Source organism: Cyprinodon variegatus, unplaced genomic scaffold (assembly GCF_000732505.1).
Source record: "Cyprinodon variegatus isolate N-32 unplaced genomic scaffold, C_variegatus-1.0 Scaffold749, whole genome shotgun sequence".
Classification (NCBI taxonomy): Eukaryota; Metazoa; Chordata; class Actinopteri; order Cyprinodontiformes; family Cyprinodontidae; genus Cyprinodon; species Cyprinodon variegatus.
Window position 1 is genome coordinate 166,933 of NW_015151202.1, and position 11,900 is coordinate 178,832.

The 11,900-nt window shown below is 35.0% G+C and overlaps 1 protein-coding gene across 2 annotated transcripts in view; it reads right to left on the minus strand.

Moving 5' to 3' along the window:
• The window catches only part of LOC107098124, a 24,280-nt gene extending 13,517 nt beyond the window's left edge, over positions 1-10,763 (minus strand). For both annotated transcript variants that reach the window (XM_015395603.1, XM_015395602.1), the window contains exon 1: positions 10,530-10,763. In XM_015395603.1, coding sequence (XP_015251089.1) covers positions 10,530-10,590 — 61 coding nt within the window. In that variant the 5' untranslated portion in view covers positions 10,591-10,763. The remainder of the gene's footprint in view (positions 1-10,529) is intronic.
• Positions 10,764-11,900: the final 1,137 nt, after the last annotated feature.

Below are 11,900 nucleotides of genomic sequence, written 5' to 3' on the forward strand. Positions count from 1 at the left end.
TAAAATTAAAAAAATCAGTTAACTTTTTTTTTTCCAGTGGCCCTAATCCTCTTCCGTAATTATCACACCTTTGAATCAGGGCTTCTGTACTACCTGGAAGTCTGCAAGCCTGCTGCATCCAGTTAGGATCTGATAAAGCCTATCTAACAAAAATACTGTAACGCTTTGAACTTCATTGGCTCTCATCTTGAAGAGAGAAAAAAAAAGAGAAAAACTATTTGAAGCTAGAGAATTAACAATCAGATTATTATCTGCTACCAAACACTTGTTTCCTGTATCCTCTTACTTACCAATTTATTTTGCCATTAACCAGTGAATGGATTACATTATAAGCTGTTTGTTGGTGCTTTTACACATAAAAACCATGGGAAATATTAGCTTTGGTAACTGTTAAGTTAAATAGGGGAAAGGAAATCGAGATTTTCAGTATCAGAGCTTCTGATTATTGGTGAGGATTATTCAATAAAAGGTTATTTAATTGCAATATTTGGCTGATTAACCGCTACATTTCTAGTCAAAGCACAACACAAACTTCCTCAGAAACACAAATGATGCAAAAGATTTAAAATTAAATAAGAAAGAAAACCTCCAATCGATGTCTGACTAAAAAGTTATTTGTCTTCACTGGCAGCTTTTATATTAAGCAGCTCTTGCTTCACCAATGCTGAATTGTCAGATGATGATGAGTATATCTACTGATAGTTATTGCAGTTATTCAATAACATGTTTTCAGTTTTACTTTGAGCTTTCACATCTCTTACTGTATTCTCAGGTAGTGCTGGGTTTTTTAACCTGAATTTCACTTCTTGCCAACAGTCATGTCAAAAGCAGGTTGGTTTTCTTAAATCAGGTGTATCACGCAGTAATACCCAGACTTTCACACAAAGCCCTATAGAGGAGGTTTCTTTTAACAAGCTATAAATGAAAGCAAAGTTTAAGAAATTTCCATTCCCAGGCGGGACAGTTTCAGCCCTGGATGGTGACTCATTTAACTCAGTGTAAGGTTTATTAGCAGATAAACGTATGACTCATGAGGACAACGGCTTTAAAGGCTCAAACACTTGAGCTGTTTCTCAATATGTGTACTTGTGCATTCTCATGTGCTCGAGTACTCGTGAAACGTCATCAACCTCAGCCCTAGTACTGTTCCAATTCACAAGAACAGCAGACTGAGAACAGACAAAGTCGCCGGATATTGTTCTCGCCCCTCGCTATTTACCCAGCATGCATCAGATCAGATTGTCCATTCTTGAGATTGACAGCTGTCCCAGCATGCATTGCGGCAGCAGCAGCTTTAAATTGAGCGCTCCATTGAAAATTAAAAGTTCTCTTTTCTGCTGCTGTTTTTCAATAAAAGTACATTTTAAAATCATTTTAGGCAAGAATATTATACTTTAAAGTGTCACTATATGGTCCATTTACAGATTTAATGCGTAATTAAAAAAATTTCCGTAGTTGAGAGGACCACGGCAACCAGCGGACCTCCGAGGCTAACGGCAGCCAGGGCTAAGGTTAGCCCGTCTGCAGCAGACCGCTGGCTATGATGGCAATTTTTTTGTTTTATTTGGCAAAATTTTCATTTGGTTTGTGTTTATCTGACAGTGTTCATCATTCCTCCACTAAATGAAAAAAAGTAATAATTTATTATTACATAGAGACTATTAATAACAGGAGGAGAAATGCAGCTCTAGACGAGTTGGACATGTGGTGACGTCACGAGTACGCTTCTGTTCCAATTGAGCCATATTTATGTTGCGCGCTCCCGTTCTCATCGAGTCCAGACTTTACTGTGTTCTTCTCAAGAACATACTTGGCGAGTCTGTAGTCATGTTCTAGTGAATTGAGAAACGGCTTTGAAGTCTCACGCTCTAGAAGACAGATAAAGCATCTTCTCCCTAATTCATGCAACGGAAAGTGAAGGTAAACAGAACCCTGAGCTTGTTAAATGGCACAGATTTTAACCTAAAACATTTTATTGCAGAACTGCTGGAGCCACACAATCAGGTAGTTAAGTCTAGATGTTAGAGCCAGATGACTCCTCACACCTCGCCCTATATGCCTACAGTCTGACTCACATATAATTAGACAAGTCTAAACACACCATTATCCCCTGACAGGAAAATCATGGCTTTACTATATATAAATCAAGTTATTCAGTTGACCGTCAGCCACGGAAACAACAGAATCAGAAACTATAAATACGCTAAATTAACTGCAACATTGACTAATATCAGCTGCTGAGATTTTGGAAAAATTCATGAAGCTGCAAAACTCTTTAAGATGACTATTTATTCCTAAAGGTATCAGGGAAGAAGTAATAAGAAAAGTGTGACTGAAGAAAGCTTAGTGTCAGCGCACATGCACTAAAGATTTCAACCTGGAACTGGAACAGGCTGAATGATATGGCCAAAACCTCTCAGGGCATATTCATTAATCTTGGTCGATAAGTTATAATTATGGGGTCCGATATCGATAGAAACAATATCAGTCCCTCAGAAAGACAACTAAGAATGCCCAAAACGGAATACTGTAAAAACCTAAGACTCCTGTAATAGACATTTTAGAAGCATTTCCTTTAGAAAACAAAACATAAAACTACATAAAACCTGAAATGTCAGTCAGTAACAAATTCTGTGATTATAGACTGTAATGTATAAAAACATATTGGAAATTTGTTTAGATATAATATCAGTGTTATTGAACAAAACAGTATTACAATATATATAGATCATAAATTATTGCCCACCCCTACTTGGACCTACTGTCAACCAGCCATTAGGTGCTATTTTATAAGGCCATTAATGTGTAAACAGTGAGTGAAAATATTGCATGGAACAAATACAAAGTCATGTTTCTCCTTAGGTGACCACCTTATGATATCAAAAGAAAATGAACATTTAGAAACAAAGTCTGAAATCAAATTTTTTGAATCAACATAAAACCACCATCTAAGACTACCACACTATGAGGTGCATAGTGTGTTACTAAACTTTGTTATGGGGAATATAGGTGGGCGGATCGATCCTAGGATCGATACCATCGATACCAATGCTGGCATTGATATTGAACAATATTCGTTTAACAGGAATAATTCTTTTTATTCTCTCCCGCACGCACTGACTGCAACAAATTCACCAGTCTTTCTTTGCTGCTCCCCCCTTCCCTCTCTTTAGCTCAGCCTGGCCCGCCCACTCAGCTCTCTCTCCACTAGACAGGCAAACAACCATGCTGCTGCTCCTCAGTGGAGCAGGAAAACATGGAGAAGAGGGAAGGAAGCGCCGTTTGACAATATTTTAATACCGTAAAAGAAACAATGGTAAGCTGTATGGTTTGTAAAAAGTTGGTTCAATGCAGTGGCAACACAAATTAATGAATAGAGGAGACAAAACTCGGCTCATTGCCCTGACAGACCCTCGACCCTCAGACAGACGTCACTGACAGAGTGATCACCTTCATATTACCTTTCAAAGTAGATATATGTCATATGTTACTGGAGCCCACTCAGAAAGTGTAATTAAGACTTTGAAAGAGGCCAGTACATTTATCCCAGTAAAAAGTGTTATCTAAATGGGCTAACATTAGCTAATCCTTTATTTATCCCACAATGTTGAACTAACTGTGTTTTTAAGCGAGCTGTGAGGTTTTATTTGGCTGCTGGCAGTGTTATTTTCGCCAACGATGACCAAATTATTTCGCTGACACTCCTTTTTTCATGACGATAACGAAAAGTGACGAGCTAAACATGGATCTTTGATGAGAAAAAAAAGACGATTTATGGGTGCGAGTTTTTGTTGAAGAGATGAGACTAAAGTGTTAAAGGTCTGTCAGACATTTAAAATGGATCATTAATCATTATGCTGTAATCTGATAGACAAGCTAAGCAGTATCAGCCGTGCTTCTGCATGCTGTTTGGTCATGCCCACCACCTGGCTGCTCCACACTGATGGTTCACTCTCAGCAGTATGGCTCTTCCTGCCTTCACTACATAATAAACAATATGTGGCTGATCATCCTCTGCCAAGCGTAAAAAACTCCTTCTGTCTAACTATCAAGATTTTATTTCTTCCAGCTCACAAGAGGTGATGCTAAACCTTCTTTATTTTCTAACAAAAGGAATCACTAAATTATATCAAAGCAAATATTTAATTGCATACCATTTAATTTTTGGCAAAAACCCAAACAAAAAGGAACAAAGATATTTGGATATTTCTCTCTCATAGTTCTTGCTTTTTTGGAGTAATGAAGATTGATTGATCTGTGTGTAACGCTATGTATAATTTATAGTAGATCAGGAGGTTTTTGCTTTGGAATGGAAACCTTATAAGTCTAAAACCATTCTTTTATTGTAAGTTTCGTCAGCTTGTCTGTCTGCTGTATTAAACAATATGATTTGTTGAACTAGATCTGCTATTTTCAGAAATTTTGTGAGACACTTTTTTTATAAAGTAGGGCATCATTTATTAAAACAAAAGTTGGTTTTAAATCTAGAAATCAGTTTTCTGCCCAACAGCAATGATAAACTGCATAGCAGCATCGTATCTCCAGCAATTGTAGTATCTAGGCAAGAGCTGTCTGGTAAAGAATCTGGTTGTTATTTGAAATTGTATGTTAGCTGTTTCTTGAAGTGCAACAGAAAACTGACTAAAACTAGACTAAAACTTTTTTAAGTTTTAGTCGACTGTTGCTGTCAAAAACAACACTGGTTGCTGGTAATCATTAACCAACCTTAGCTCATGAAGTTTTTTCCCCCCAAAAGTTTCATCACTTCTTTAAAAATTGTATCCATCTAAAATTGCTTCAACAAGGTTGCACAGATTACGGTTTACCTGCTCTGGTTTATTAAAAGCTAAACCAACAAAGCTCCACATGTTTGGACATTTATCTAGAATTAAAATCCGTCAATCAATCAACACAGAACAAAACTGCAGCTATCTCTTATTAAAATTGTCCATTTTCTGTTTTCACCGTCACATGATCAAAAGTTTTTCCCCACGCTTTAATGAGTCACTTGAACTCCTCCAGGCAGAATCCACCTTTCAGTTTCTCTACCTCTTCTGAACTTAAGCACACGGTACAGAAGATCCTCTGCACCGTAGGAAAACACAAACAAACCCATAGAACATTACCAGATGGGAGCATATTCAGATATATTAACTATGTTCACTGTTAAAATTATCACAAAAACAAAAAGTGAGAAAAGCACCAAAGCCGTATAGTTAGCGGCTGAAGCTGTTAACCACAAACTTCACCCACACACTCCCTCATAATCTCCCACTGTCAGTCTGAATGTATGCTTCTAGCAAAGAAGAACTGTGGGTAGGTTAACACTTCTTGAAACCTCAAAAGATGCCATGAAAGCTGCATTTATTAGTTAAATATCTAGTTACAATTGAATGATTAAATCAATTAGGTCAATCAAATATTTCATTTATAAATCCCCTTTCATCCAAAGCACCGCTTAGGCACCGCTCAGGTTCATCACTTCTTGTTCTTAGATGAAGTAATTTTATTCTAGATGCTGACTGATGCCCATAGCTGCAGTCATTTAGTCATTGATGTATCAATAGGCTGCACAGTTGGGCAGTGGGTAGCACTGCTGCCTTACATTAAGAAGGTTCCAGGTTAGATTCCCGGCCCATATCATTTCTGGATGAGTTTGCAAGTTCTCCACGTGGATGCGTGGGTTCTCTCTGGGTACTCCGGCTTCCTCCGACAGTCCAAAAACATAACTGTTAGGTTAATTGGCTTCTCTAAATTCTCCTTAGCTATGAGTGTGTGTGTGAATGGTTGTTTCGGTGTTGCCCTGCAATAGACTGACTGATCTAGGGCAGAAATGCGGAAGATTTGCTGCTAGTCTTCTCTGTCGATATCAGCATGTTTGGATTCTTTTAAACTCTGTGTAAATCGTATAAAGTCAATTATTGCCTAATTGTAATTGCAGTTTTTCAATAAATCACCTTTCATGTTTTTTTCCCGATAGTGTATTTTTCTTTACGTTCAGTGTTTCACATCTCCATACGTTTTGCCTGCCTTTACAGGACACTCTTACAAAAGGTTTCAAATTGTGTCGGAATGTGGTTAAAATAAAAACTTGAATAATCTCAGTTACAAAGATAAGAAGTATAAAATAAAGGAAAATGAATCATCCCTATGGATAATTTAGCACCACAGTTAACTTATACAGATGTCCAGAAAAAGTCTTACTGATCAGAGCACAAAGGATCACTTCCACATACAAGTGGCTAACAAGTTGTTCATTTTAAAGTCTCATTTCCTCTTCCATTAAAGGTTTCATAATAAAACATGCTGTGGTGGAACTCTACAGGTCATAATAATAATTTTGTGTGTTTTGCTGATGGTGTTGAAATGTCATTTGACCAGAATCGAAAGTAATTGAAGCAATACTTTTAGAACCATTATGATTAAAAAACTGATAAAAAAAAGAGAACAAATAAAATAAGAAACCCTCTTTGAACTTGTGTGGAAAATACTTCTTGTAAGGGCACCATCTTGTTTTAAGGAAACAATGGCTCCAGGAAAGGAAATGTGCTTCATAGCTAACCCCAAACTCAGAGAAATCTTCTGTAGGCTGTGGAGTCATATTATAGTGGTACTGTACACTGCAATCTTTTTTATTGGGCAGATAGATTTGAAGCATCAATTTATGCATTTGCAGGAACAGAGAACTTAACCCCAAAACAGCGCCTGAGAAATACAGTTAGGCAGGCATACCGGTTTCTCTACTCAGCAGATACAAAATACTCAAGGGCTGCAACTAATGATTATTTTGCAAATCGATTAATCTGACAATTATTTTTTTCAATTAAGCAATTAATAATCAGATAGCCAAAGGTTCCAGACTTTTTACAAAATTAAACTAGGTGAAACTAAAGCTATTCAAATTGAGGAGTTCTGGATAGAGATTATTGACAAATTATTATTATTTTTTAAATCTTAAATGCAAAATGTTTATATATTTTTTACAATCTTGGTATAATTACTGCTCTTGGTGAGTTGCTCTGTCAGCTAAAGGTCTGTCTTAGAGACTCTATACTCCAGTTAATGATTAATCTATTACTAAATTAGTGGTCAATTATCAATCACGATTAATCAGATTAATTGTTTCAGCCCTTAACTGCTCTGAGAAAAAAAATAAAAATAAAAAACAGAATCTAAATCAACCAGTGGAGAGAAACTGTTGAGCTAAATTAGGGCTGAAACGATTAATCCATTTTTCAATCAATTTTCAACTAATTTTGTAATCTAATGGTGACAGAGAGTAATGATACACAGACTGTAAAACAGGTCATTTGCTGAAAAAAATAACCTACTTAAAAGACAAAACTAAAAAATAAAAACATTTTCCATATAGGAATACAAATAGTTGCATCATGTATATCACAACCTGTATTATATGTTTACTGTTTTACATTTTTGACATTTGCAATTCATATAATGTGTAATTAAAGGTTTTTTGTTAATTCCAAATGTTTTTTGGTTTAGAAATGCTGACTTAATGAAAGTATTTCATTTTAGATCAATCAACTAATTGAAAACCAGTTCAAAATATTATTTGATACCTAAAAGAATCCTTACCCTCTTTAATATAAATGTTAAACCTGTGGAGAGAAGCTCATAGAAATCTTACACTGTTCTGGTGATGAGTAATTTGTTTTCCAGTTTCTTTTATCTTTACATAAAACTTGTCATATGTTGTTGGTGTTACTGGTTTAGACCAAACAATAAATGTAAAACACAAGGAAATCTGTGAATCATCAGGTTTTAGCCTTTAGATAATGTGGTTTATAGGCTTTAAAATGATCCAAAGGTGACCTTGATTGTTCAGAACCTCAAACCACAGCTGCCTGACATCATAGACTGACTAGAAGTTACAAACGGTGAAGTTTGTTTTATTAACCTTGATTGGAAATGTTGCCAGAGTCAGACTTCTTTTTTTTTCTTTGGAAATCATTTGAGGGATTTCCACTGTTGGGCTTTCTCACTGTCAGCTGTTGTGCAGATTTTATTTCCAAATTAATGGGATTGTCTACTAGTAGATATTGTTCATTACATGCAAGTTATATGTAGACTGTTTGGCATGATAGCACGTTCCAACTTCCCATAATTTTCAGTTGTTTTTGGTCTCTTTTTAGAGGTACGAAAATGTAGATCATCATGGACGTATGCAAAAAAAAAATGAAGAGAACAGGTGTGGGAATGATGTAGGAAGGGATAATCGGACAGATGATGACTTGATGGAGAAGAGACAGGATAAAAAGCAGAAATGGACCGAAGGATAAAGGTTTGACAGGTGGACTGACATAAATAACTGAGGCAATCAAACACATGGAGATGCGCAGACAGAAAAAATTGCTTGACAACAGACGGTTTGGATGGATGATTAAATAAACTGATATGAATAGACAACTTAACCCGTACCCCACCCGCCCACATGCCCATAATCTAACACTTCCCCCGACTACACACATGCATATACAATGCTTTAGATCCCAAAGACCCCAGAATGAGTCCCTACACCTTTTTTTTTTCCTTTCCTCAGTTGATGCGTCTTATTGTACATATAAGAACATCCCTGTGTATCATTTACAAATACTCTATTCATAAACTATATATCAATAGTAGGGATGCACAATATAATCGGCCCCCTATCGATATCGGCCTGTATCGGCCTTAAAACTGAATATCGGACATCGGCCACCCCACCGATATTTAACCCGATATTTGATCAACTTCTGAGTTTCTAAAGTCTAAAAAAAAAATAAAAAAAAAAATACTTCTTCCTCAAAAACTTCTTTTTTACAGACTTAAAAACTTATAAAGACGAGGGAAAAAATATTGATACATTAAAATATCACAATATCTTCATATGCTGATATATTGCCATTTAAAAACACCATATAAATCTCTTTTACTAATGAAATATTGCTATATGTCATCGTTATGCTACGAAATACCCCGAAAATTCACGAAATGTTGCCATATTTTTATATGTTGATATATTGACGCGGTATCAATCTATTTTACTAACAAAATCTCACAAGAATTTGCAAAATATCACGAGAGTTTTTAACAGAATGATGAAATTTCACGAGATTTTGAAAGTAAAATAGATCGATACCGCGTTTTTAAAAATCAATTTGATATCAGCATATGAAAATATATTTGAGTATATTATTTTTCAAAGTGTCAGAAATGGATAATAAAACTGCTATTTTCAATGACTACTTATTTATATAATAAGTTTATTATATAATAATATCGGTTATCGGCTACATGAGTTTTAAAATATCGGCATATCGGATATCGGCCAAAATCCCAATATCGTGCATCCCTAATCAGTAGTTTTATGTTTTATTATTCAAATATTTATGTGAATACCGCCTTATGGTGAGAATCTTATACCACACGATGGCGACTGAGTAGAAAGAAATGTATTAATTAGGATTAGGGCTGCAAGTAATGATTAGTTTGAAAACTGATTAATCTGTTTTCAATTAATCAATTAATAATCAGATAGCCAAAGGTTCCTTAAAAAAAGACTTTTTACAAAATCAAACCAGGTGAAACTAAAGCGATTCCACTTAAGGATTTCTTAATAGAGCATATTGAAGGACAAAAATGTTTTTTTTTAATCTTAAATGCAAAATATTTATATATTTGTTTTACAATTTTAGTATAATTGTTGTTCAAGGGTTGGTTAATCTGTCAACTAAATGATACAGTCTCTAACAATTAATCGATTACCAAATTAGTTGATTATCACAATCATCGATTAATTGTTTCAGCCCTAATTAGGATCATATGTCCAACCAAGCTGCATGAATCTGTTCAGGTATTTATTTATTATTTACTAATGGCTTTCAAAGGGATCTAAAAAAAAAAAGAAAAAAAAAGCTAAAAACGAACAAGAAAAAAGAAACAAAAGCAAAAACCTCAGGAAGAGTAGTGTCATTTTAGCAGACTGAGCTGTATTGCCTCACGCTCTTAAGAAACAGTTAAAAACACCGGAATGAACAGCTAAATGTTGGGTAATAATGAAATCTAGAAAGAGGAAATGAAGAAAACCCTAACACAGTGAGAACCTACCTACTCTACTGTAAAAATATATATAAATATAATAACATGGATTTATACCAGCAAAAAATAAAAAAATATATATAAAGGATTATAATAATCTCATTATATTCTGTTAAATCTGTGAAAAATGGCAATTTATGGCACATTAATCATATAGCTGGTACTGTATATTAGTTTACTCCCAATGTCCCACAGGGCGTAGGAAATTCCAGCTTCTCCTGGGAAAGGAGGCTAACTCTTCCTACCAGCTAACCTGGGATAACAGTTTTCCTTCCCGATAGAGCCTGATTATCCCCGCCTGGCTTACACCACCGCCTCTCGGCACTAATACTTCCCTTGTTTATCTATCTCTTCATGTTGCAGTTTATCGTTAAACAATTGTTAAAATACGGGTTTAAAGGCAGCGCGGAGTTTGCTAAAGAGCTACTCACCCTGAGCTGGTGAAACAAAGGGGAAAAGGGGGAAACACAGCAGGAAAAGGGTCCGAATCATCTTCTTCTGTCCGAGCTGAGCTCGCTTTGTCCTTGACTCCTTAATGTCAACACCAACAGAGATGTGTGGAGTTTGGTTTATACAAGACAGACGCAGTGGGAACTTAGAGGATAGATCAAACGCTGTGACAGGCGGCGGAGGCGGCGGCGGCTGACTCTGCTGCAACGCTTCCTAGAGCCGCGTTTAGGAAAACTCGGAAATCTAAAACCCTTGGCTTGTTAATCAAGAAATAAATGCGTAAAAGTATATAAGACCATGTTACTGATCGCTTTGATCTCCATAACAAAACTATGTATTTTATGTATTTTTTAATTTAACACATCAATTTAAGAACTTTCAGTAAAATATATATATATATTTTCTCATGACTAGTTTAGGCATACAATAGTCTTTAAATGTGCAAACGTTTGTTTAAAAACAAACTGCTGTTTGTTTTTTTTCACACACACCTTTATACCTAAAGATAATCTAATGTAGTTTATTTAACCCAAAAGTAGTACATTTTAGGACGGCATTGTTATTACTATTATTCGTATTATTATTATTACGATTATTATTATTAATAATAATATTATTATTATTAATATTATTATAAACAATTGCTGCAAACCATTATGTCTAAATCTCTTCAGACCAGAAATCTAAGCATTCTGCTAAAATAAATGTCTTTTTTACGACTCTTTTAAATTCAAGAATATAGGTAGGAATAGGAATATAGCTGAATTTTTTTCTCCAACACTGTATGACAGAAGAATTCTAAACTGACCTTTAATGAAAAGGGAAGTTTTCATTTGTTTTACAATTTTTTTTTCATATTTTACATTTATGCACTCACATACGATGATAAGAAACAAGGAAGTGTTTGGTTGAGGGTTACTTATGTCAATGTTGGCTGTTGGCAATGTTGGCTGTAACTTTTTTTCACAAAAACTTTCACTAATGTCAGAATATTAATATAAATCAAAAGCAAATTGTGATAATAATTGATGTTTAAAAGAAAACAGAACACTCATCCATAGTTCATAGTACGTTTAATGTGCCTTTCACTAGTATGATCAGATTTCAACTTCGTTCCCTTTTTATAACCTTTTTCCCTTTTTACAACAGCAATGACTTGTGCAATGTATAATGTGCAATTATAATTCAATACCCTGTGCAATAACCTGTTTCTTTATATTTTATATCCAGTGCAATAGTTATATAGATAAATAACCATCTATATAAATACCCTGTGCATAACCCTGTAATACTCCTTCTTAAAAAACAGACTTCAGCTGACATTCATATTATATATGTATATATGTGTATAT